We start from the raw sequence: 27,922 nt of genomic DNA on the forward strand, positions 1-27,922 counted from the left end.
CCACTGGAATTAATGAGCGACCATCTCCAAGATAGAAAACAGGTCTTCAGAGCGGTCAATACCACCCCTCATGTGCTTGCAATACTAGTTGAGTTGCGCAAGGTTATATACTATGTCACTTTTATCGGCCTTATCATAAGAGTGCTGCTGGAAATAGTTCTCCTTTTTGATTCGTTTCCGACATCAATCAATAAAATGAATGGCTACAGAAGAATGAAATGGAACTGTCGATCTGATAGAATGAATGCTCATGTATTTAACGGTAAGAATCCGGGTAAACGACAATCTGTTCTAACTGGATGGACGCGGCTTAGAAGCAAGCAAAGCTGGGGAACTTATTGAGAGATTCAGCAAAACCACGAAGTGGACTACAACGACCAGATAATAGAACGTGAACAGGGTTCAGTATAGGCGCTCAACAGAAATGTACCCTACCGTGTGAATTCTGTAAAAGAGCCTATCTGTAAAAGGCAAATAAATATCAATTGTGTAACCGGTTCTTTTATATGGACTGAATTTCCTCAACCAAGTGAAAAGTGATTTGAGCAATCTTGAAATTTTTTATGGAGGGCAGCCGAATTTGAACATTAGTCAACTGAATCTCTTGAACATTCTACCTCTGACGTTCTACCTGCAACTGATAAATCTTCTGACGCTCTTCAAGCCGGATCATGAGAAAAGTGAAAAATTAGATCTGCCTAAATTTTAATCGAAGTAAATGGAAGAAAATCGGAAACTCTTAACTCATAAAAAATTTAGCTGGAGTAAGAGCGAAGTAAAAATCTTTAAAAAAAATTCAAAATGTCACTCGCATCGACTCTGAAGTCATTTCATGAAACGTAAAAACTGAATTATAAAAACCTGAAAGGTTAAAAATTTTGACAGGTTTTTAGGGGAAAGCCCCTGCACTTGGCTGCTCTGCTGCGATTCGAAAAAATATTTACGCATTTTCTAATGACGATTTTTCATAGTAAACGGATCAAGTCCCACCGATCAGCAAGGCCAACTTTACAACAACAGCTTACATTATTGTCAACAAAGTTGGCTAAAATCATTCAAAACTAGCAAGTCCGAGATAAGAGCTTTAAACGAAGACAAAAATTCCATTGGGCGGTCATTTGTTCTCTCCAAGGAGTCAGACAGACATTGAAGTTAGGTTGTCAATAGGAGTTAGACAGCGGTAAGGCAATAGGGCCGGCGATCATATGGCTTGCGCACATGAGCATTTAAATGGACTAGTAAGATCACTATTTAAGATAAAATTTCCTCCGATAATGATTCAAGACAAATAAAAAAGGGTTGTTCTAGCTCAGTAAGTATTTTATCATAAAAAAACTCGGATCTGACATCTTTGTAAAATAATAATTAAAACGTTACTGTAAGCAAAACAAAAGTAGAGACTGAGCTCCTAACCGTGTCACTTCTAACGATCAACTCGAAAGAGAAAATTAAAACAATATAAAAAAGACAAGATAGACAAAAATATGTTTATGGATGCGAACACATACGCCGTGGTTAAAACTAAGTTCACCAATGAAATTTTTTCTTAAAAAAATGCCTGCTCTGCTTTCAGTTTTTACAAAGCAGAGCAGTTTCCAAGGTTTTTTCAGAACATTTTTGGTGAAGAGTTTGCAAGCTCCTTGAATCTCAAAAGTTGGAGCCTGGAACGACTTGCCTCTCTCTCTGAGTTCTCTATATTCCGTTCCTCCTAGTTCATTGGCACCCGCAGCGAGCAGGGGCAAGCAATTTCACAACTGTAACATCCCACATAAAAAGCTACTTACTCGTCCTCTATGGTAACAGTATAGACGCATCGGGTCTCTTTATGACTGTTCTGCTGAGATGACTTGGTTGTAGCACTGAGGCTATACGAACCGAGCCATTTTTGCCTGGCCAATATGTTGATGTTAACAGGGCGACAGAATCTCCCTGCGCTCGTAGGACACAGCAGACACTTCAAACCATCTGGCAAAAACCATTTTACCAAATAAGCACTCGTGAAGTTCTTAGACCCTGGATCCCAATCGCATTTTAATTGATATTTCTAGCTGTTTGTTAGAGAATTTTATTCATAGATTTCTGTAGAGTTTTTTATTAATCCACTGGGAAGCAGAGTTGTTCTGGTAGCCTTTAAAATCTTTGACTTCATAAAGACAAAAACTTAAAATGAGGTCCACAATGAGTTTTAGCAAACTAGCTTCCATGCGTTTTTTGTTTTCGCTATCAGGAGGCTCTTCGGACTGTTTTCTTATACCATCTGTCTCTGTCATAATTAAAAGACGAGTCAAAATTGTCACTCACCAAAGAAGTGAACTGGAGTCCCATTTGAACCAATTGCTGAAACTCAAAACGTGAACAGCAAGTATTTACGCGGATGAGATACAAAGTCTTCCCCTGAGACGGGAAGACTACAAAACGTGCAGTCTCAGCCAAATTTCCTTTTTCTTCCTACTTAATGCTGATATCAAAATTGCATCGTATTTCTTCAACAAAATTGTTCCCAGAAATTAGGATATTTTCTGAGAATTTGGAGAAAACTTGGCATCTGAAAGCAATACCTGAGGAGAGAAAAAATATGAGAATGTTTTTTGTCAAGAACTGCGGGAGGTCATTAGTCGAAGACATACAGTAGGCGGTGTTTACAGGATCATTTCCGACTCAAAACTGCTTTGGTCCAGACAGACTTGGGTCGGGATCATGGGTTTCAGACAGAGAAGACCTAAAATCAAGTTGAAGCCAGACCAAACAGATGTGCTAACCCTGGTCAGACTGAGCAGACATCAGACCAAACATAGGCCAGACCCAAGAACAACAATTGGCCGGACCGAACAATATCAAGAACTAGAGCACACCAATCGGTTGCAAGGCTAACAATGGGCCAGTTGATGATGACCCAAGAAAAACTCTGCGCCAAACTGAACGGACTTCGTTTAACTTGGAACAGACCAACCTCATTATTTAAGATTGCACTGAAAGAATGACAGTTTATAAAGTGCTCCAGATACATTTTGACTTCTGCTTCGAGAATCACAGAGTACTCTGTAGCCGAAGTTCATTGTACGGTCAGTCGATCTTTATTATTTGTTACTTCTTGCAAAAGATCGAAGGCTGCTTTCAACAACGTTTATTTATGGTCTCAAAGAGTTTTTTGCAGAGGGCTGACTACATTTTTGAGCTGGAATTCTCTGCTTTGAGCAGTCTAAGGAGTTTTTTTGGCACTGATTGGTTCCAAATTGCTCATTAATGCTTCTCGAAGAATGTTATCAGAAAAAGTTTTTGCCGTTGCGCCAAAAAAGAGTTATTTCAAGGCCTGTGTTCGGTCTTTGGTCGAGAACCTAATCCTCCGTAATCAATGCGACAATTGCTTTTGAGCAACTATCAACCCAAAGCAGACATCTAAGCAAGCACAAAATTTTCAAAACTGTGTTTTTCTTGGAATCTTGTTCTTTGATAACAGAAAAACTAATTTTTTTGTGATAAATTGATCAAATTGTTAGTCATGCTGATGTTGGTTTTTTAATGATTTGATTCTGGCCCTGGAACACTGATTTTGGCGCACTGGTTCCGGCTCACTTGTCCCATTTTTACAGATACCCTTGCCCACACCATGAACTCACCAGTTGTGTCTTTTTTCTTTACTCTTGCTATTTTTCAGTCAAAATAACCCCCTCTCTTCTACTTTTTTCCCCCCTGTTGCTTCTGGTTTGTTCAGATGTGGAGGAGAAGCTCAAAATTCTCACCACATGAACTACCAAATAGGTGCACAAATTTGGCAATAGGCACAATCAGAATCAAGTTCATTATGGAAAAAAGACAGAAAGAGCAGCAGTTCACGAATGTAGTGGAGCTAGGCTGATGAAACATTCTGAACTTATAGCCTGATTGAAAACCTGGCAGCATCGTAGTTGCCAGTTTCAATGATCATTGTCTTTCCTACTCCTTTTTCGTTGAATTTTTCGAATATAATTCAAATAAATCTCACAAAATTTAGCACTTCACAATCGAACATACCTAAGAAGATTAAAACAATTAAAAACAAATTTATTAACGATCAAATATGTATCTTGAACTTTGCGCTTGATAACAATAATGACTCCAGACTTTGAAAGGATTAAAAGTTTCACTTAAATTTGTTAATGTTCTCAAATCTCGTGTATTCTGTTAAGGAATATGTGCATTTTTTTAAATCGTAATCACTTGTTTTCCTATATTCTAAGTTTTGTTTCTCGCACTTTAAATCTCATTTCTCCAAAACGCTCCATAATGTTCATCTCAGACTCATATTCTAACCCTACGCATCCTACCTTCTTCATGTTGACCCTATCTTAGTGTAGCGAAGGCTCAGAGGTGGTGGTTTATGGTGCGTCTCATGTTGCTTTATCCACATTTTTTGTAGTGGTTTGACCGATGGCTGTAATTTTTCTTGATGCTTTCGAATAGCGGGACTGCACTACTCAACGCGCTGCCGATACTATATCAACCTTTACATCTTCATACGCCGCCGAGTCTACAAGTCCTGACATCATCCTAACTAGTCAACCCGCTCCAGTCACATTGGAATTTTTATGACTTACCCCCCCAATGATTTCCAAGACAAAAACCAAGATGCTACAACAGTTCAGCCCGCTGGAAAAAACAAAATATCGTTCAAAAAAACAAAACAGGTTATAAGTTTGTGGATACCCTGAATGAGCTATTCCGACCGATAGCCAAACATAGATAAGCAAAATTTAGAATGTTTTCTAGTACGCTGCCACGCTCGTTCCACATCTTATGGTGCCCCGAACCTAGAAGAACAACGATGATTCAGTCAATCAGACCATTAGCAGACAACTCGAGAGGTTGAGCCAAGGACAAGTGAATCAGTTTTTTTATGAAATCAAAACCCTTCAGCTCTGACTACAAAAACTTTCAAAGAACAGTCACCATTAAGTAAGCTACATCAACCACCTCATTCACCAAGGTAATAATTGCAACGCTACCCGACAACTAGATCCAGATCATAAAAGCGGAGTTCTGTATCTCAGTTAGTCAAAGAGACCACTCACTCTTCTAGATGTTCTCGAAGAAAAACACCCAGCTGCAAGCGAAACCGACCCCGCACTAATACTCGATGTCGAAAAACCCGATTTCTCTAATCATTATTCATTGTATGAAAATAAGCACAGAAAAAGTCATACAAGCTGCATGGTAGCCATGGACACACAGGCCTCGATGCTGACGAATGGCGTCGTCTACGTACGACACTTGACAAATCCTCCATCAACCTTTGGAAAACTATTGCAAAACTGGCATATCGAATTGCCACCGAAACTTTAGCACAAAATCATTTAACCGTTTACAATGCCTTTTGTCTAATCCCGCTTGACAAGAACCTTGGTGTCAGACCAATAGGAAAGGAGAAGTTTGTCGGAGAAGAATGTGACGGTTTACTATGGCGTTTGTCAGACAAGATCTTCAGTTTCAAGGTGGCAATACCAGTTTTGTCTTGAGCGAAAGCGCCGCATAGAGTATTCCAATCACACGCTGAGATCTTTTTTTATTGAACACAATAACGACGCTTCTCTACAGATTGATTCTAATTATGTTTTCAACCATTTGACAAAATTCTTGCACTTCGCCTCATCTCCAAGCAGTTGTGAAGTGCAAGCGTAGTGAATAACTCTTACCGGGCACCATCCAAGCTGTTGGTCGAGAAAGACAGACTTTCTATTATTAAGAAGGGACAACTAAGGGCATTACCTTTGCCATGGTGATGTACGGTATAGCCACAATACAGCTAATTATTTGTGTTCAAACCGGCAGCAGAGTACAAAAGTTGTATAGAGACAATGACTCCGCTACTGGAAATTTGCTCATTAATGCTTCTCCAAGAATGTTATCAGAAAGAGTTTTTGCCGTTGCGCCGAAAAAGAGTTATTTCAAGGCCTGTATTCGGTCTTTGGTCGAGAACCTAATCCTCCGTTATCAATGCGACAATTGCTTTTGAGCAACTATCAACCCAAAGCAGACATCTAAGCAAGCACAGAGTTTTTAAAACTGTGTTTTTCTCGGAATCTTGTTCTTTGATAACAAAAAACTAATTGTTTTGTAATAAATTGATCAATTTGTTAAACTTGCTGATGTTGATTTTTTAATGATTTGATTCTGGCCCTGGCACACTGATTTTGGCGCACTGGTTCCGACTCACTTGTCCCATTTTGTACAGATACCCTTGCCCACACCATGAACTCACCAGGTTGTCTTTTTTCTTTACTCTTGCTATTTTTCAGTCACAATAACCCCCTCTCTTCTACTTTTCTTTCCCCCTGTTGCTTCTGGTTTATTCAGATGTGGAGGAGAAACTCAAGATTCTCACCACATGAACTACCAAGAGGTGCACAAATTTGGCAATAGGCACAATCAGAATCAAGTTCATTATGGAAAAATGACAGAAAGTGCAGCAGTTCACGAATGTAGTGGATCTAGGTTGATGAAATATTCTGAACTTATAGCCTGATTGAAAACCTGGCAGCATCGTAGTTGACAGTTTTAATGATTATTGTCTTTCCCACTCCTTTTTGTTGAATTTTTCGAATATAATTCAAATAAATCTCACAAAGTTTAACACTTCACGCTCGAACATACCTAAGAACTTTAAAACAATTAAAAACAAATTTATTAACAATCAATTATAAATATTGAACTTTGCGCTTGATAACTATAATGACTCCAGTCTTTGAAATAATTAAAAGTTTCACTTAAATTTGTTAATGTTCTCAAATCTCGTGTATTCTGTTAAGGAATATGTGCATTTTTTTAAATCGTAATCACTTGTTTTCCTATATTCTAAGTTTTGTTTCTCGCACTTTAAATCTCATTTCTCCAAAACGCTCAATAATGTTCATCTCAGACTCATTTTGTAACCCTACGCATCCTACCTGTATAGAGGCAATGACTCCGCTACTGGAAAACTGTTGCCTTTGTCTCAGTGGCAAGCCTTAAGTGAAAGTTCTAAATTTCAATTTGTGGTTGAAATGTCGAAACTGGAAAGGGTGAGATTTTTTGCCAATACTGATGTCGAAATTGCCAAAAGCACACGTGTTTCAGGCTGCGTGACTGATGATGGATCCTTGTGTTCTTTTTTGCCGTTGCTTACTTGTGTAAATTTATGAATGAAGAAGATTAAAACAATTAAAAACAAATTTATTAACAACCAATTATGTATCTTGAACTTTGCGCTTGATAACAAAAATGACTCCAGTCTTTGAAAGGATTAAAAGTTTCACTTAAATTTGTTAATGTTCTTAAATCTCGTGTATTCTGTTAAGGAATATGTGCATTTTTTTAAATCGTAATCACTTGTTTTCCTATATTCTAAGTTTTGTTTCTCGCACTTTAAATCTCATTTCTCCAAAACGCTCAATAATGTTCATCTCATACTCATATTCTAACCCTACGCATCCTACCTTCTTCATGTTGACCCTATCTTAGTTTAGCGAAACCTCAGATGTGGTGGTTTATGGTGCGTCTCATGTTGCTTTATCCACATTTTTTGTAGTGGTTTGACCGCTGGCTGTAATTTTTCTTGATGCTTTCGAATAGCGGGACTGCACTGCTTAACGCGCTGCCGATACTATATCAACCTTTACATCTTTATCCGCCGCCGAGTCTACAAGTCCTGACATCATCCTAACTAGTCCTGACATCATCCTAACTAGTCAACCCGCTCCCGTCACATTGGAATTTTCATGACTTACCCCCCCCCCCCCCCCAATGATTTTCAAGACAAAAACCAAGATGCTACAACAGTTCAGCCCACTGGAAAAAACAAAAAATCGTTCAAAAAAACAAAACAGGTTATGAGTTTGTGGATACCCTGAATGAGCTATTCCGACCGATAGCCGAACATAGATAAGCAAAATTTAGAATGTGTTTTATTACGCTGCCACGCTCGTTCCACATATTATGGTGCCCCGAACCTATAAGAACAACGATGATTCAGTCAATCAGACCATTAGCAGACAATTCGAGAGGTTGAGCCAAGGACAAGTGAATCAGTTTTTTTATGAAATCAAAACCCTTCAGCTCTGACTACAAAAACTTTCAAAGAACAGTCACCATTAAGTGCGTCAGATCAACAACCTCATTCACCAAGATATTAATTGCAACGCTACCCGACAACTAGATCCAGATCATAAAAGCGGAGTTCTATATCTCAGTTAGTCAAAAAGACCACTCACTCTTCTAGATGTTCTCGAAGAAAAACACCCAGCTGCAAGCGAAACCAACCCCGCACTAATACTCGATGTCGAAAAACCCGATTTTTCTAATCATTATTCATTGTATGAAAATATAAGCACAGAAAATGTCATACAAGCTGCATGGTAGCCAAGGACACACAGGTCTCGATGCTGACGAATGGCGTCGTCTACGTACGGCACTTGACAAATCCTCCATCAACTTTGGAAAACTGTTTCAAAACTGGCATATCGAATTGCCACCGAAACTTTAGCACAAAATCAATTAACCGTTTACAATGCCTTTTGTCTAATCCCACTTGACAGGAACCTTGGTGTCAGACCAATAGGAAAGGAGAAGATTTTTGGAGAAGAATGGGACGGTGTACTACAGCGTGTGTCAGACAAGATCTTCAGTTTCTGGGTGGCAATACCAGCTTTGTCTTGAGCGAAAGCGCCGAATAGAGTATTCCAACCACACGCTGAGATCTTTTTTTAAAGAAAACAATAACGACGCTTTTCTACAGATGGATTCTAATTATGTTTTCAACCATTTGACAGAATTCTTGCACTTCGCCTCATCTCCAAGCAGTTGTGAAGAGCAAGCGTAGTGAATAACTCTTACCGGGCACCATCCAAGCTGTTGGTCGAGAAAGACAGATATTTCTTTTAAGAAGGGACAACTAAGGGCATTACCTTTGCCATGGGTCTCCGTTATCAATGCGACAATTGGTTTTGAGCAACTATCAACCCAAAGCAGACATCTAAGCAAGCACAAAATTTTCAAAACTGTTTTTTTCTCGGAATCTTGTTCTTTGATAACAAAAAAACTAATTGTTTTGTGATAAATTGATCAAATTGTTAGTCTTGCTGATGTTGGTTTTTTAATCATTTGATTCTGGCCCTGGCACCCTGATTTTGGCGCACTGGTTCCGGCTCACTTGTCCCATTTTGTACAGATACCATTGCCCACACCATGAACTCAGCAGTTGTGTCTTTTTTCTTTACTCTTGCTATTTTTCAGTCAAAATAACCCCTCTCTTCTACTTTTCTTTCCCCCTGTTGCTTCTGGTTTGTTCAAATGTGGAGGAGAAGCTCAAGATTCTCACCACATGAACTACCAAGAGGTGCACAAATTTGGCAATAGGCACAATCAGAATCAAGTTCATTATTGAAAAATGACAGAAAGTGCAGCAGTTCACGTAGTGGAGCTAGGCTGATGAAATATTCTGAACTTATAGCCTGATTGAAAACCTGGCGGCATCGTAGTTGCCGGTTTTAATGATCATCGTTTTTCCCACTCCTTTTTCGTTGAATTTTTCGATTATATTTTAAAAAAATCTCACAAAGTTTAATACTTCACACTCGAACATACCTAAGAAGATTAAAACAATTAAAAACAAATTTATTAACAACCAATTATGTATCTTGAACTTTGCGCTCGATAACTATAATGACTCCAGTCTTTGAAAGGATTAAAAGTTTCACTTAAATTTGTTAATGTTCTCAAATCTCGTGTATTCTGTTAAGGAATATGTGCATTTTTTCAAATCGTAATCACTTGTTTTCCTATATTCTAAGTTTTGTTTCTCGCACTTTCAATCTCATTTCTCGAAAACGCTCAAAAATGTTCATCTCATACTCATATTCTAACCCTACGCATCCTACCTGTATAGAGGCAATGACTCCGCTACTGGAAAACTGTTGCCTTTGACTCAGTGGCAAGCCTTAAGTGAAAAGTTCTAAATTTCAATTTGTGGTTGAAATGTCGAAACTGGAAAGGGTGAGATTTTTTGCCAATACTGATGTCGAAATTGCCAAAAGCACACGTTTTTCAGGCTGCGTGACTGATGATGGATCCTTGTGCTCTTTTTTGCCGTTGCTTACTTGTGTAAATTTATGAATGAAGAAGATTAAAACAATTAAAAACAAATTTATTAACAACCAATTATGTATCTTGAACTTTGCGCTTGACAACAATAATGACTCCAGTCTTTGAAAGGATTAAAAGTTTCACTTAAATTTGTTAATGTTCTCAAATCTCGTGTATTCTGTTAAGGAATATGTGCATTTTTTTAAATCGTAATCACTTGTTTTCCTATATTCTAAGTTTTGTTTCTCGCACTTTAAATCTCATTTCTCCAAAACGCTCAATAATGTTCATCTCATACTCATATTCTAACCCTACGCATCCTACTTTCTTCATGTTGACCCTATCTTAGTTTAGCGAAACCTCAGATGTGGTGGTTTATGGTGCGTCTCATGTTGCTTTATCCACATTTTTTGTAGTGGTTTGACCGCTGGCTGTAATTTTTCTTGATGCTTTCGAATAGCGGGACTGCACTGCTTAACGCGCTGCCGATACTATATCAACCTTTACATCTTTATCCGCCGCCGAGTCTACAAGTCCTGACATAATCCTAACTAGTCAACCCGCTCCCGTCACATTGGAATTTTCATGACTTAACCCCCCAATGATTTCCAAGACAAAAACCAAGATGCTACAACAGTTCAGCCCACTGGAAAAAACAAAATATCGTTCAAAAAAACAAAACAGGTTATGAGTTTGTGGATACCCTGAATGAGCTATTCCGACCGATAGCCGAACATAGATAAGCAAAGTTTAGAATGTTTTTTATTACGCTGCCACGCTCGTTCCACATCTTATGGTGCCCCGAACCTATAAGGACAACGATGATTCAGTCAATCAGACCATTAGCAGACAACTCGAGAGGTTGAGCCAAGGACAAGTGAATCAGTTTTTTTATGAAATCAAAACCCTTCAGCTCTGACTACAAAAACTTTCAAAGAACAGCCACTATTAATTGCGCTACATCAACCACCTCATTCACAAAGGTAATAATTGCAACGCTACCCGACAACTAGATCCAGATCATAAAAGCGGAGTTCTCTATCTCAGTTAAAGACCACTCACTCTTCTAGATGTTCTCGAAGAAAAACACCCAGCTGCAAGCGAAACCGACCCCGCACTAATACTCGATGTCGAAAAACCCGATTCTTCTAATCATTATTCATTGTATGAAAATATAAGCACAGAAAAAGTCACACAAGCTGCATGGTAGCCATGGACACACAGGCCTCGATGCTGACGAATGGCGTCGTCTACGTACGGCACTTGACAAATCCTCCATCAACATTTGGAAAACTGTTGCACAACTGGCATATCGAATTGCCTACCGAAACTTTAGCACCTGAATCATTTAACCGTTTACAATGCCTTTTGTCTAATCCCGCTTGACAAGAACCTTGGTGTCAGACCAATAGGAAAGGAGAAGTTTGTCGGAGAAGAGTGGGACGGTGTACTACAGCGTGTGTCAGACAAGATCTTCAGTTTCTGAGTGGTAATACCAGCTTTGTGTTGAGCGAAAGTGCCGAATAGAGTATTCCAATCACACGCTGAGATCTTTTTTAAATGAACACAAAAACGACGCTTTTCTACAGGTTGACTCTAATTATGTTTTCAACCATTTGAACAGAATTCTTGTACTTCGCATCATCTCCAAGCAGTTGTGAAGTTGCAAGCGTAGTGAATAACTCTTACCCGGCACCATCCAAGCTGTTGGTCGAGAAAGACAGATATTTTTTTTAAGAAGGGACAACTAAGGGCATTACCTTTGCCATGGTGATGTACGGTATAGCCACGTTACAGCTAATTTGTTGTGTTCCAACCGGCAGCAGAGTACAAAAGTTGTATAGAGGCAATGACTCCGCTACTGGAAAACTGTTGCCGTTGTCTCAGTGGCAAGCCTTATGTGAAAAGTTCTAAATTTCAGTTTGTGGTTGAAATGTCGAAACTGGAAAGGGTGAGATTTTTGGCCAATACTGATGTCGAAATTGCCAAAAGCACACGTGTTTCAGGCTGCGTGACTGGTGATGGATCCTTGTGCTCTATTTTGCCGTTGCTTACTTGTGTAAATTTATGTCTAGGCTTGAGAAATTGTCTTCATTTTTGCAAACACCGCCTCAAAATATGTAGAGCTGCCTAACGAATGGAGTCCAACAGAAACTTTCGTACCGAAAAACGCCTGATTTAACGCCGCCCTGTCAGCCGTAGAAACTACCTTGAGTGAGAAATTTATTCCGGACAAAAACGTTCTCAAAACCCCGACTGAAAACCTTTGGAGCATATACGCCATATCCTTCCGCCAGGTTGTGTTATATATAGCTAACCAGACTGAAGGTACACGTGATTACTTTGAATTGAATGACCTCTACAACTCGTTAAACGAGCATAACCCTATCAAAGCTGAGCTCGTTCAAAATCGTTCGTATCAAGAAAAAATGCTCGTTCGTATCAAAAAAAAAGCTGAATAGTCTGAAATAAGCATTTAATTATAAAACAAAATACTCTTTGGAATCTGTTTCACAAAGTGCTCTTCTAATGTGCTAAATACAGTGCCAGTCAAAAAGTACAATATCTGCTTACCGAAGTCAGAGCTTCGAGATGGACTTCATTTACAGTATTGCCGCGCGTTAACCAAAACGCATAATACATATCCATATGGTAAAAAAATCATTATCACGCTTACCCGCCACTGTGCAAAAAGCGGTTGCACTCACATTTGCAGTAACGAAATCCGAGACACCTTTGCAAGTTTGATGAACGAGGTTTTTTTTGATGTCCAAAAAAGCCAAAGTTTCAAGGAAAATCCGTTCCACGCAAGACCTGGAACTCTGGGAAACTCGATTCTCTAGAACTTTTTTGATGTCAAAGTTTTCAACCCCTTCGCATCTTCATGCCCAAAGCCCATCAAAGATGCCTGCGCATATCACGAATAGGTTAATACATTAAATTTGATACCAGCATTACGGAAATTGAAAACAGTTTTTTCAACCCTATAGTACGTGCATGCACTGATGGTGCTGGCCCCTCCGCCACCAAAATCATGAAAAATTTAGCGAAAAATTGGTTGACAAGAAAAACGAACGGTACTCACACATCAATTTAATTGGTACGTTTGGCAAGCCTGTGAAAGTGTGTGTGTTATAAGTTTCAGGGGATGTCAAGTAGTAATAAACACCCGTCGAGTTTTCTGTCTCCGCAATTGTTGAAGAAAGAAGGCTCCACGGTACATAATTCACTCGCATCTCATTCTTTGTTTTCTTATTATACTTGACTTCCTCCTTATTTGTTTAACTAATTTCACTGGACAATGCTAAAAACAGCTAGTTGATTCAGCTTAGGTCAATGACCTTTGCAAAAACCCATCGTTTCTCCCTTCTGTTTGAGGACGCTATGAGCATGTGATGTGTTTTTCAGGTAAACTTACATACAATGGTGTTATATTTTTAATAGTGGGGGCTCACTGTTCCGATTCTTATGAAATGAATCCAAGGGCTTCGAAGCCCTTGGATCAACCCTAAATCAGTGTCTGCAACTACTACTATTTGGTGGATCAGACCGACGGTTTTGTTTACTTCTAAGGTAACAAAAGTCTGCTTTCTATTGCCCCAGTTAAACAAAATTTGTTGGGTAGGGCCCAGGGTCTGATTGGTTTGGCTCATATATGATTTTGGATCTGAGCCCCTGCTTCCGCATGAAACCGAAGAACGTCTTACCAATATGTTTTGTATCAGGGATTCCATATCTTTTGGATCCACTCCAGTATATTTATTGATGATTAACTACTTTTGATTAACCATGACGAACTCCTACAATAATGTAGAGTCTATTGTTTCTAGCCTCAATGAACTGTTTTGTAAAAAATTTAAGAAATCAGAATTTATCATTAACAAAAACGTTCTGGCACGTATTTTGATTTCTTACCAGCTACTGCGTTTCCATTTTCTTCGCTAATGTTCTGATTAAAAAAGAACCTAATCCGTTTTTGGTCTTTCCCATTATAGCCCCCCATTAAATTACAGCTCCCCCCCATTATGGTATAATTACCATGATTGGGGGGGGGCTGTAGGTTATCTGACCACTAAGCTGGGGGGGCTATAATGGAAAAGACCCTCTGTTTTTTCCTCCAACGAACATAAATTAAAACATAAATGCTAAATTTTGAAAATGTTCAAACAGCATAAGACTGGAACCAACTACCTGATGATGTTACTAGAGCAAAGATATGAATTTGTTGAAATCAAAACAAGCCCTAAGCGGTAATTGCACTAATAATCTTTTAATGACTTTATATTCCTTCAATCAGTTGCCTTTAGATCTTCAAATTCACCTCAGCGTAACACGACCATTTTATCTTTACAGACACGGAAGCCAACAAACAAATGCACGCCCTACCGTCGTTCTTTGACTCGGTGTCGCAATGGGCACAACAACTGTATTCGCTATCAACCCGGGAGGGCGGACTCAACATCAAGGAACCAATAGATTACGAAACGGAGTACGCTGCTTCGCTGACCGCATGCGCTTCTCTTGATGATGAGGATAGAGCAAATCTCATCTCACTCTAGAACGCATAACGCACGATCAACGAACCATACGCCTGAATAAGATTCGATCGCGTAAGAAGCATCTTATGGAAAGCTTTCTGACCGAGCATTGCCACGTATTGTTGTTGTTGTTGTTGTGACTTTTCGGCATCAAGCCGAGGGGATTGCTCACATAGAAGTTTTTGTCTTGATTCCACTATTTTCTGCAATCGGAGCAATCACAGAAAATGTGTCTTTTGAGTTCCAAAGGCTGGGAAAAGTCTATGTCTTCAGGCAGACTGTTGGCAACTTTGGCATTTCGAAAGTAAAAGTTCTCTCTGAGTTTCTCGGTTCTCAGTTTTGGAATTTTGAATAATCTGAATTCGAAATGGCTTCGGAAAATGGCGCCTCGAACTGGCTCTCAACTCTACCGCTTCAACGTTACGGTTTTACACTCCGAATTTAGAGACGGGCTTTGCGTTACATATAAAATTGAGGGCAGAAATATGCTCATGAGGTGTCCATGTGGAGAAAAGTTTACCCTATCGCATGTTCTTCACTGTGCGAAGGGGCATATACACACGAGACACAACGAGATTCGAGAAACCTTTGCTAAAATTATGGTATCATGATGGTTGCTATGATGTCTAAGTTGCTTCAAGGCGAGTCCTTTATACTCAAAACTACTAGCACTGCTGAAAACGCGCGACTATACTTTAAAGCGAATGGCCTAGGGGGTCTAGGTTCAACCGTTATTTCTTTGACGTGAAGATCTTTAACCCACTTGTCAATTCATGCCTCAAAAACTCCGTAGAAGCGTACAAATATTATGAGTCGTTGAAGTGCTTGAAGTATGAGCAACGAATACTTGACGTCGAGAAGAGTAACTTCGTTCCGCTCGTGTTTTCCTAAATGGGGGCGCATGACCGTCCGCAACGCACGAGAATAAGTTTTGCTCTTCTGCGCTGCGCTATAATATGCCTCCGAGGGTGCCTTGGTTCCGGACGGCCGACCGACATTGATAGTTCTAGCAGTGCCATAGTGCGGGAGGGAAGACTAGATTCATAATAAATTAGCTTATATAGAAATTCAATTCTTTTGAGGCAGCTCTTAAAGAGTTATAGTGCCTTTAAAATTATATACGATGCAGTGACTTTTATGTTTATATTTCTCATGGCGCAGCTCTTAGACTAATACTGCCTTGTCTTTAAAATTATATACGATGCAGTGGTTTCTCATTGTGGGGGATCACTACGCATCAATGGGGTTGTCCTACGCGTCTTAAGAGCAAACCCCCTTTATATTTATATGACTGTGCTTGAGGATATTCTAGCGAAGGGGGAAGTTAAAGAGGAATTGCTGGTAGAACTGTCGGATGAACAAAAAGGGAAAAAAATTAAAACATCAAGTCGAACGGTAGCTAGATCTGAAATCAAACTGGGACGAACTCGGCACTTCAAGCCATACTTCTTCTTCAAGCCATACTGCTTTCGTTCAGGCCGTACTTCTTCGGCAACGTGGATCATGTTGAACATTGTTACTCCTGATTGTACGTCAGCCTTTTCCTGTTTCTTCCAATCAATACTAAACATCGGCTGAAGCTAGCCCCCTGGGTTGCCAAAGACAATTCTCATCAGATAAAGAAGTTGAAGACCTCAAAGACGGAACGATATGAACTCGACATAGCCAGTGCTAGCGAAGAAATTGAAAGCTCAGATATAAGTTTCAGTGGGGTCTCTTAGAAGACCACCGAAATTTCTAATCATTTTTCAGATCAGGCGAGTTTTCAAAACTGCAAAGAGCAACGGCAAGTCCTTGTCAAAGAGCAACGGATAAGCAAGTAAAAAATTGCGCAATCTTCGGTTTAATTACGCCTAACTAGGAATAGATATGGAAGCAAGCACACAATAAATGTATCATTCTTCAATTTATTAGAGAAGCATTGGTGAAAGATAGTCAAACTATAAATTTATCAAAAGATTCTTTTCGCAATTTTATCATTTTATGAGTTTTGAATATACAATCGAAACTATTACTCCTATTGTAAATGCACAAATTGCATTTTTACATGGTAAACTGTCTGTTGTATAAGCCAATTATAGTCAACATAATTTTGGGCGTTACTTTTGAGTTATATTTCAATCGACGCATAATCAGAAGTTTAATAGCTTTGTTTTTAATTTCCCTCAAACGGTCTTCTAGCAATTATATTAGTCCTGTTGGTTTCTTATGCAGTTTTTCGCTTGACCGATCTTTTGTCTGACCCATTTGAGTTTTCGTCCTTAAAAATGGGATAAACAGGTAGCGCCCAGCGGGAATTAAGTTTCATTAGAAGCTCTTAACCACTTTTAGTAGTCCTTCAAGTGCTTGTGTGGTGAAGCTACCGGGAAGGCCATAGTTTAAGGTCAAAAGGTCATTTTTAGAAGTGTTGCAATTTTTTTTTCGTAATTTTTTGTATTTTTTGTTGGACCAGTCTAAAATTGAGGCTGGTCAAAGTTGATAAAGATCTTTTGCAAGACATAAGGTGCTCTTTATGACCTTTTTGAGAGATATATGTTTTGTGATTGATTGCTTTTTCTAGATTTTAATTTCTAAAGCGTTTCTAAAAAAAATTTGCAATTTTTAAGTTTTTTTGAATACTTTTGATTTTTTTTCATTTTTTCTCGGTACCAGAGGCCCGGGGACCTCCATGGTTTGATATTAAACTGTTGTATAGTTTTTAGAGTTAATGAATTGGTTATCAATTTTTTAATGACTCAAGTTTTACCAATTTTTAGATAAAATTTAAATTTTTTTTTCAATTTTTGAAAAATTATGTTCCAAGTATTTGGATCTTTATGAGCCAATGAAACTGATTAAGGCTTGCAGTAGTGATACTGGGTAGTCTCCCGAGGCAATGGAATGGTTCTGAGGAAATTAATATCACGAATTATAGCAAGATGTTTGCAATTGTTTTAAAATTTTGGAATATTTTTGTCCTTTTCCGAGTTTAACGATCATTACTGGCAAACAATTTTTTTAAAAGTTTTGCTGATGGGTTACTTGAGAGAACTCGAGAGACAAAAATGGTTTTGAACATTTTTTCTCTTCGAAATTTGGAGTTTTGTACTTTCAGGTGTTTGTTTTTCAGGTTATGTATGATTTAATTACTAACAAAGCTAGAAAACTAGAATTGCGAGTCGAATCTCATCATACAAAAATTCCTAGCTCTCTCTCCATCTCTGTTGGTTGTTTTTTCTTTCTTTCTTTTTCTCGTTTTATCTCTCGCACACTCTATCTCTCTCTCCTCTCTCTTTCCTTAACTCTTTTGTTGATGCCGCAATTCAGCTGCTGCTGTGGCGTGATGTTATCATACATTAACCTCACCTCACGCCCTTTCATTCAAGATAAAGCTAGCCTCACTAAACCGTAGCTAGCTACTGACGAGGCCAGCCGGTCGTTTGAGAGCAGTTTGCCTGACGTTAGTCGGTTAGTCAGTTTGCCTGACGTTAGTCGTTTGCCTGACGTTTGAATGAATTGACGGGCGTACAGACGAAATTCAGATAGAAGTTGGCCAGTTTTCCATCAGCAGCTATTTTTTATTCCTACGCGAAATCTGTTCAACTTGCTTATGCCGTCATAGTTTTAAGCGAGATATTGCATTTTGACAACTTCATGGACAATGTTGAACAGGTATGCGTTTACTTCTGTCAACAAGTATTATACGTGGCAACCTGTAAGCTGAGCGTTGCTTAAGTACGGAAATCGCGATTTTTCTGCGCAAATTGTTTTGATCAGCGTTTAAAAATGACGTTTCCGACTGTTTCCAACGGAGGTCAAAATTTTCAAGGTCAATGGTTTTCACCGTTAGCCAGTCTGATGTTATTCAATTTCCGCTTGAGTTTCTGATGTTTTGTAAGGTAATTTATCACTGGCCAAAATCCAAAAGCTCATTGAACATCTCTACTATGTCCTCGTCAGTTCAAATTTTGCCGTTAAAATGAAGTACTGTTGTACTCTCGTCATTTAAAAACAGACACATAAGTTGGCCATATTAACGTGTGTTAGTCCCGTTGTGTGTTTAATGTGTTTTTTGCCTGACCACTAATTTTTCCTGGCTATTCGTCGAGGGCAATAAATTGGTTATTTCAATTCTGGACGATTCTTCGCGATTCAACGAAGTAGTGGTAAGCTCTTTTTATTGAGGAATTATTTCAGATTAATGTTGCATCATTTATGAGAAACCTGAAGTGAACTGTTTTATGGAAATTGTGAAAGTGAACTCAGCATTGCTCAGTAACTGTGAAGTTCTGAATATCTTGAATGATGTAAAAACCAAAGATAACAAGAAGGATTTGGAGCCGAATGCTAGAACTATAGTGTACGAAACAAGTCAATATTTAAATCAATTTGTGATCTCTAAACAGAATACAAAAGTCATATCAGAGTTTGTGAAAGCGGTGAGTAAGTTTGGGTTAACAGAAGCAGAAAAGCTGCAGCTGATTAATTTACGGCCGACAACTCCAGTTGAAGTTCAATTGATCGTAGAAGAAAGTGAAGAGAGGTTAACTGAGGAGCAGGTTGAATCTTTAATTGAGATTATTGAGAGAATTCTACCGGGCCCTGAAGAAGAATCTTCTAACAGCTGATCGAAATGAGCGGAGCCGTGCAAGAGAGTGATGCACCTGAACCGACCTATCGATGGGAAGGAGGCTATGAAAAAACTTGGGAAGAAATAAAGGAAGATGAGTCAGGGTCTTTGATAACAGCGGTAAATGATTGGATCAATCAAACGAAACGTCGGAAGTACCTTCTTGAAGCAAGGCCGCGACAGTCAAAGTTGGGAATGATGAGGTATTGCTTCGTTGTTGTGGATCAATCAACAGCGATGAACGACACTGATATGAAACCATCAAGATTACTGAAAGTCGCCAAACTGATAACAGCATTCACAGATGAATTTTTTGACCAAAATCCTATTAGTCAACTGGGAATTGTGGGAAGTCGAGATAAACGAGCTCAAGTCCTGGTACCACTCACAACAAGTGGTCAGCAGATCAAAGCAGCTATGACCGCGATCACCGATAAAGATTGCAGCGGCGAGTTTTCTTTAGAAAACAGCCTGGAATGTGCTGGAAATGTTTTGAAAACTATGCCGAGTCATGCAAGTAAAGAGATCTTGTTTGTAATCGGAAGCCTAACGTCTTGTGATCCCGTTGATGTGTTGAAAAAGATTGAGTGGGCTGCTGATAACAAACTTAAATGTTCTGTGATAGGATTGTCTGCGCAAGTTCACTGTTTTACAACACTTGCAAAGTTAACGGATGGTGTTTACAATGTAATTCTCGATGAGTTTCATCTGGCCGAGTTACTCAGTGCATTTGTTATACCTCCAGTGATCAAAACCGGAACTGGTTCTTCATTGGTAAAAATGGGATTCCCTGAATTCAAGGACCCAGCAACTTCCGGCTTCCTTGCCATGTGTTTCTGTCATTTGAACTCATCAAAGCCCAAATGTACGAACCAAGGTTTCATTTGCCCTCAATGTGGAGGATGTTATTGTACGATTCCAATTGAATGTAAAGTTTGCGGACTGACGTTGGTTTCAGCACCACATTTAGCGAGATCTTATCATCATTTGTTCCCGCTCGACGTTTTCAAAGATTTGGTGTTAACAGAAGATACGACATGTTTCTGTTGTCAATGCGAACTCATAGCAGGGTCTTCGGCTGCATGTTGCATGGAATGTGAAATCACTGTTTGTATTGATTGTGATATTTTTATTCACGATACTGTTCACACCTGCCCTTCTTGTTTTGCTAAAGTTTGATTCATATTAAGAAATTTGCTCTTTTCCATTAAAACTGAAAATTTCTGTTTTTCTCCGTGATTTTAAAATTGTCTTTAAAATACAATAGTTTCTGCTGCAGTTTTCTTGACGAGAGCTGACTATTAAAAATCGGAATTGGAATAAAAACTTGCGTTCAAATTAAATAACTGAAGTGGCTAAATAATACCCATGATGAGAACCCTTCAAATGCTGATATCCCAATTGCAGTGAGAGAGGAATTTCTTGTCATGTTCTCTTTCAGAAATCTTATATTGTTCTTGATTGTCTGAATAATCCATGAAAGTGGCGGAGGGTCCGGAGAACCTTGTTGTGTACAACCCTGTTCTGGGTTATGCTATCAATGTATGTGACGAAGTTGACCAGTACATTGAGTCGCCATGGAAACCCCTTATGAGAGCCGGCATTGTGCCCGATTACACGAAAATGCCAACCTCTTCAGGAGGTAAAACTTCATCTATCTGCAGTCAGTTAATGTAATTTAAAAAATCTAAGAACTTCAATTGTCTCCAAATGAAAACGAAAACGCTTTCAGAAAGAAGCCAAAAACATTTTTATTCTAAGAAATCTATTCTACAGTACTTTTGAGTATGTAAATAGTGACGTAAAACAATAGTAATAATAACAATAATAATCGTCCATTTTGTTCTTTGTATTTCTCATGTATCAATAAGTAACGGCTTACTTGCCTTCTTAGATATGGACATGTATTATGGCTGGCGTGAGACGTGTCCTCTTCACTACAAGTCTTCTTGTGGAGATGTGAATGCTGTCAGAGACATTCTGAGAGGAGTTGTCAATGTTAACAAAGTTAGTGTTTCATTTTTATGAGCTTTTATGCAAGTTAAGTTTTTGAGTGTTTTGTTTGAATTTGGACAAAGGTGTGAATTTTGACTGATTTTGTGATACAATTACTCCTAATGTAGTTTATGCTCCGGGCTTTCTGCTGCAGTTTGCTGTTGGTTTGCTATTGCTAATGATCGGTGACCCAAAAAAGAGTGGTGCCCGAGCTATTTCCTCCCCCATGTGGAGTAAAATATTCATACTTTATAATGATTTATGTTAATTGTAATTGCTAGTCCCATCGCTTGTCATACTATGCACAGCATAATTAGCGCAAAGACCTCTTAGCTTGTTCAAAAATGATTACGAAGTTCCGTGGTGACCTAAAATGATAGACGATCCTATTGAAGGGCCGTCAGAAGTTCCCGCGAAGCTGAATTGATAATGACCTGGTTGTAGAATTAGTAATGGCCTCGGTAATCCAGTTTACGGTTACCAAATTATGTCGGAAGGACTGATAATAGTCGATTTGAATATCGCAAATGTACAAAGTTTGATTACGATAACATACGAATAAACTGTTTGCAGAAAACATGCTTATATTTGCGTAAAACTTTTTTTTTATTAAACGTTTTCTTCATTGATTTAAAAAGTTATTTCCGGTACCAAAGAATTTTTAAGACTCAGAAATGAATAGTTGCTGGTTTGCTGCTTGATTTTGCGAGTGACTATGTAATTGTTTACCAATTAGGTTTTCATTCGGTTAATTCTATGATGTTAGCGTGTAAAGTTGTAGTAATTTTGCGACAAATTGAATGTTTAGTTCGATTGGAACTCATGGACTGCACTGCACTATGCAAGTTGGCAAGGTCACGTTGAAGTTGTGAAACTGTTGCTTAGTCAGAATGACATCCAACCCAATGCCTCCACAGACCTGGGTAATAGCATGAATATTTGCGTCAACAGAACCGTTGTTTAAATCAAAGACGATAAGGGCCAAATGACTGATTCTCTCAGCATAGTCTGAACTTATTCATATTAGAATTAATCAAAATGAAGCATTTGGAAATTGTTTATCGTGGCTATGTGTAGTATGAATTTATGTTAAGAGATTCTACCGTGAAAAGAGTTCAAATTCCGGCTATTTTAAAACGTCTAGAAGTTGTGATTGTTCAACCAATTACCTCAACTGCGGAACTGCGAGCGACCGAATAATGACATTTTATGCGTCTGGGTTTAAGCCATAAAATTTTAAAATTTTTGTTCTTTTTAGTTTAACGTCGGTCAATTTGACGTCAGCTTTATTGTAACCTACCTTTTCAGGTTACACAGCTCTACACTTCGCCTGTGGTCGAGGACATCATAGTGTGGTGAAAGCTTTGTTAGAAGTACCAGACATCGATCACAATGCAAAAGACAAAAGTGATCGCACACCTATTGACCTCTGTGTAGTGGGCAATGAAACCAGGGGGTCGGTTGAATCTGGACTCAATTTATGTTCGCAATATCTGAAAGAGTTTTCAGACAGGTTGGCAACTTGGCTACGTTTCAAAATGTGACAGTTATGGTGATTGTAGCAGTCGCTGATCGGCTCAGCATCAATGCGACAGTGATAGATTACCAATGACGGTTTTATTTCGCAAGTCAAAAATATGACTAGATGTACTAGATGTATTTTACCACGCTGGAGTTAATGTTTCCACATGAGCACAATTCCCATGCAAGAAATGGCTACGAAAAGCGTATTTTGCAGTACAACTCAATTATGCTATTTGAATTGTGTTAGGACTTCTGCTGTTTTTGAATTTCGTCGTCAAGATTTTTGTAACGGACTTATGACGTCACAATCATATCAAACCTGCTTCATTCTTTCATGCAATTTCGACTGAATTGCGTGTGTGACATCATTTTGCACTCTTAGTGGAGCGATTTTTTTTGTTCATTCGATTGATTAAATTTTTGCTCACACGTGACTTGCCTCACTCTCAAATTGAGTTTTCTTTAATTTAAGGAGATAAAGTCAACTGAGTGTCTGACACTCTAATGAAAATTATTTAAGAGCAGCTAATTGAAGCATCAATAAGGTATAGGGATTTTTACTAATTTTGACAACTCAGTCTTTAATATTTTGAGACTGCAGATCTACGAACTATTGCGGCTATTTTCTGGCAATCTGCCAGCTATTATTGTCATATTGGCATTGCTATGCAATTTTGTGTCTGAGTTTCAAAGTAGAGCGATAAAAGTGTTTGGATAAAAATTCGCTTTCTCGCTAGTTACTTTTATTCACATGCGGCAATTTTACTTTGATTTTCTGTTTTTTCAATTTTTGGATCGGTTTTTTAATTTTTTTCCCAATCCATTCATAGTTCATTGTAGGCATAGTTTTGTTTTTTGAACCAAATGTCCCTTTCTCTCTAGTGGTTTTTTGTTCACATGCAGCATTTTAACTTCCATTTTCTGCTTTTTTTTTAAATTTTTTCTGATTTCTTTAAAATGGTTTTCCCTAATTCACTCATAGTCCCTACTAGGTCTAGTCTTTTGTTTAGTCAATGAAAATTCTTTGAATTTTACGTCAGGACTTGTCCTGCTATGTTTTTGAATTCGCGTTACCTTTTAAGTTAATTTGCATTTTTCGTTTTACATAGGTCACGCTTTTCTTGTTTGACTTCTGACTTACCGCACTCGCTGTTTCAACTGAATGGATTTATTTTTTTTTTCGCTTATTGAATTAAGCAATGCAGTGAATATGTTCAAAGTCAAAGGAGCAAAATCAAAAGAAACGGGATAAACTTATAAAGCCCGGTCGTTAAGTCATAGTGCATTATGTTATCAAAGTTCATTAAAGCAATTGCTCTAAATTTTTTCTCTATTTTTTGTTTCCATCTCAATGTGCGTCAAGCGGGTCAACGGCAGCTATTTTCCGTAAATGTGGCGGCTACGTTTCGGTCTAGGCACATAAAGTTACATGATGAGTGCGAATCATAGTAAGAGTATGTTTGCTGCACTCTTCGCATGTTTGGTATAGTGCACAGTTTAAATTCCGTTCTAGGAGGATGACCAGGTGAGTTTACCTCCATTTGGAGCTCTTGTTTTGAACTTCCCCCTGTTCACTTTGACATTAATACTTTGACCCATTTGATCATCCTAAAATAGTGTTAGAAGGTCCATGAACAACTGGGGGAGGGTTCAGAACAGGTTCCTTCCATTAAAATGTAAAGGTGAATCTACTGTAATGACGTCATTATGTGTTCCAATTTCAGTTTGCGGCTCACATTTTTCTACAGTGAAAAGCTATGTTGCTTCTGAAATTGTAGCTTCATCGGGTGGGGAGTTTTTCTATTTTTTAAAAAATTTGATCGCGCTAAGTTGTCTCTCTACGTTTAAGAGACCCGATAACCATCTCAGTTATGATGCCGGACTCAACTGAAAAACGAGTGGTGCTAGAATCGGGAAGTAACACGTCAGCTGGACAGATTCTGGCGCAACTGGAACTCACATCGCAGACTTCACTCATGTTTGCTCTGAGTGTGGTTTCAGATGTTTTGACTATTCAGTTGAGGCCCGAGATTAAACCACTTCATGTTAGTGCTCAATTATTATTCGTAATTTTAGTTCGCATCTTCTCGATTTCGTGGTTAGTAAAGTTGCTCAATTGAATCTCTAGTTTTTAAACAAACTCTAGTATTCAAAATCGATTGGAAAAGATGCAAAGCCTGGAACAGCTAATTCGACATATGTCGAATTAGCTGTTCCAGGCTTTGTATCTTTTCTCTTCGATTTTGAATTGTTTTTTTTGAAAAACATGATAAGTTATCTATCTGTTTCCGCGCATTGATTGAACATCAGCATCTAATGTACGTTAACTAGCAACGATTTTTTGTGAAAAATTTGGACAAAAGTCTGTTGAGACTTTATTCTTTCATGGGGTAATATGGAAAAATAGAAATCAAGTTTCTTGTTGTATAGTTGCTGTGCTGTTCAGCGGCCTTTGATTTGTTGAGTTCTTTCGCTCGACTGTTTTTCCGAACCTATAATTTGTTTTTATAGATTGATTGATCAATGTTTTAGGTTTTGAAGAATTGGGGCAAAATGTGCGGTCAAAGTTCAGCTGCCCTCTCTTTACCCAGCAATAGTCCTCTTCTAACTGTGACAAGAGACATAAGAGTGAGCAGAGACATGGATGCTTTGCAGAACGACCCACAGTGTGTATCATACCTCTTTCATCAGGTAATTTGGCTAAAGTAATATGTATCACAATCAAGTCATGACTTTGATACATTTCATGGTATGAAGGGCTTAATCTCCTGGAATGAAGATCTTAATTTTAGAAGCTTGATCCACCAAGTCAGCCTCCCTCCCTCACCCCCTCCCCCCCCCCCCCCCCCCCCCCACCAAACCCAACACACCCCCGTTCACCCTCCGCCACCTGACGATTTGGACCCACCTCTCGTTCAACCCTCCCATCCCCCACCCCTAATGCTAGCATCCCTAGGCCCCAGCTGGTTACTACCGAAAGTCGACGTTCGTCTGAGAGCACGATGTTGCGCGGTTATGATCTAATTGGTTGGTTTTCGATTTTTTAGGCCAGAAGGCACTATCTGAGCAGGTGCTGTGTTGTGCACGAATCCACAGCTGTAGAAATGTCCACCATTCTGGCGCTGCTGAGTGATGTTAAGCCGCATCAGATATCCACCGAGTAAGAATTCATCAGTTTACTCATCAGCAATAAGCTGAGCGAAGATATATTTCGGTGCACCCCGGGTTGTTTGAGACCAATTCGCCCGACGTTAGTCGGTTGTTTTGCTGTATTTTTGTCACTGTTGTTTTTATAATTCAAAAGTTTCAATTGCATTGGAGCGCTGTCTTTTTACAACTCAAGAGGATTTACGACTCGAAAAAAATAGTTAATACCGCTGTTAACGGCTTCTCTGTTGTTCAATGATTCGAATTCACCTCTTTTATAACTCCTGGATGGCGACCACGATCGTTTGATGATATCCATGTTTTTTAATCTTCGGTAGTTTTTCTCTTCCTCTGATTCTACTGTAAGCAACGTTTGTGTTGTTTTTCCTATCAATTGGTGGTTGTTGAGCAAACAAGTTATTTGTATTGCTCAGTGTGTTGCGCATAATTGTTTTGGAGTGTCACCTGTGAAGATTGACTTTTTGTTTCACAATTATTGTTTTACAAATAATTGCCGTAATTATTCGTTTTATAATCGCAACTTGTGGAGAATTTGAACATCATTTAATGAGTTTCTCGTCTTCTCCCTCAATTTGTTACCTCCATTTTGTTCAATATACCTTGTTTTTTTCGAATTTATTTTTTTGAAGAAAAGTTTGTGTAATAAGAAGAGCATTACGGTGTAGGTCAGCTTCTTCGTGTCCCTTCTGGAGTCTTCGCCTGTTTTTTGTAAGATGTGGTCACACATTTTCTCGATGAATTTTCCGTGAAAATGGGATAAACGACTGTTTTCCAGCGGGTAGTAAGTTTCAATAAAAGCCCTAAGATGGATTTAGTAGTCTTTCAAGTGCTTAGCCCGCTGAAATTTCTGTGAAGGCTCGAGTTCAAAGGTAAATTCAACTAAGTGTGTAGTTTCTCGTTTTGCGCCGTTGTTTGAGTTCTCGTGTAAATGGGACTTCCACTGACGTTAGTCACTGTTTATAGAACCCTTGTGTATGCCAGAATTTTTTTTCATGCTTGATTCTGTGGTATATGGGTAATGCAAACCTAAACATATATTTTGCGTTTTTAATAGACGCGAAGCGAAAGTGGCTATTATTGGTGACGTCGTGATTTTTTTTACAATTCAAAGAATTTGAATTGTATTGGAGCGCTGTCTTTTTGGTTAAAGATCTGTTTAAACGTTTTCATGATTTTTGAAGTCAAATCGGAGTAGTGATTTTGTAGACACTCCACGAAGTCAAATCGGAGTAGACACTCATCGCCGAAACAGGAAGTGGAGTGAAAAAGCAAGTAGTTTGTGGCGTGAAATTGTTTTGCTCTAATTTTGAAGCAGAGTGAGAAAACGGTGTTTGAACAAAATTTCGCTAGTGATTTTTTTTTCACATGCGGCAATGTCACTTAGATTTTTACTGTTTCTTTTTCGGTGTTTTGGATTGGATTTTTTTCTTAATGGTTTTCATTTTTAGTTCATTCAAGGCTTAGTTTTTTGTTTGAACCGAATTTCCATTTCTCGCTAGTGGTTTTTTGTTCACATGTGGCATTTTGACATTGATATTCTGTTTTTTGTTTTGATCTGATTTTTTAGAAATGATTTTTCAAATTCACTCATCGTCCAATCTAGGTCCAATTTTTTGTTTAGTCAATGAAAATTCTTTGAATTGTACGTCAGGACTTGTCCTGCTATGTTTTTTCAATTTGTCTCCATCGATGATTCTTGCGACCTGACTTCTTGGAATTGAATTTTTCAATTTCAGTGATTTCTACTGATTTGCAGTTAAAATTTCTGTGATTTGTTCTGCTTGGTGGTCAATTGCGTGACTTACCTCACTCAAAAAATGACTTCTGAACTCGCTTAATAAACTTTAATTATTTATGAACATTTACTAGTTAAAGGTCAATTGTGTGCATCTAAGCAGTGTCAAGCATATTTGCTATAATTTTTGAGTATTAGGATCTTGAGTTTTTTTATTTCGGATATTAATTTTGAAAAAGCTCCCTTATGGGTTTTTCCTTA

At 38.5% G+C, this 27,922-nt stretch overlaps 2 protein-coding genes across 2 annotated transcripts in view; both read left to right on the forward strand.

The window, feature by feature from the left end:
• The first annotated feature begins 19,101 nt into the window (after window positions 1-19,101).
• On the forward strand, window positions 19,102-20,517 carry LOC142350997 (general transcription factor IIH subunit 2-like). Its single transcript, XM_075403038.1, has one exon. It carries the CDS (start codon window positions 19,243-19,245, stop codon window positions 20,416-20,418), a length of 1,176 nt encoding a protein of 391 aa, XP_075259153.1. The 5' UTR covers window positions 19,102-19,242; the 3' UTR covers window positions 20,419-20,517.
• Window positions 20,518-20,611: 94 nt separating this feature from the next.
• The window catches only part of LOC142350996 (krev interaction trapped protein 1-like), a 13,036-nt gene continuing 5,725 nt past the window's right edge, over window positions 20,612-27,922 (forward strand). Inside the window, exons 1-7 of the mRNA XM_075403037.1 lie at window positions 20,612-20,881; window positions 21,134-21,246; window positions 22,043-22,157; window positions 22,543-22,747; window positions 24,608-24,803; window positions 25,291-25,449; window positions 25,806-25,918. Coding sequence (XP_075259152.1) covers window positions 20,716-20,881; window positions 21,134-21,246; window positions 22,043-22,157; window positions 22,543-22,747; window positions 24,608-24,803; window positions 25,291-25,449; window positions 25,806-25,918 — 1,067 coding nt within the window. The 5' untranslated portion in view covers window positions 20,612-20,715. The remainder of the gene's footprint in view (window positions 20,882-21,133; window positions 21,247-22,042; window positions 22,158-22,542; window positions 22,748-24,607; window positions 24,804-25,290; window positions 25,450-25,805; window positions 25,919-27,922) is intronic.

This window comes from Convolutriloba macropyga, chromosome 12 (genome assembly GCF_964194025.1).
Source record: "Convolutriloba macropyga chromosome 12, txConMacr16.3, whole genome shotgun sequence".
Classification (NCBI taxonomy): Eukaryota; Metazoa; Xenacoelomorpha; order Acoela; family Convolutidae; genus Convolutriloba; species Convolutriloba macropyga.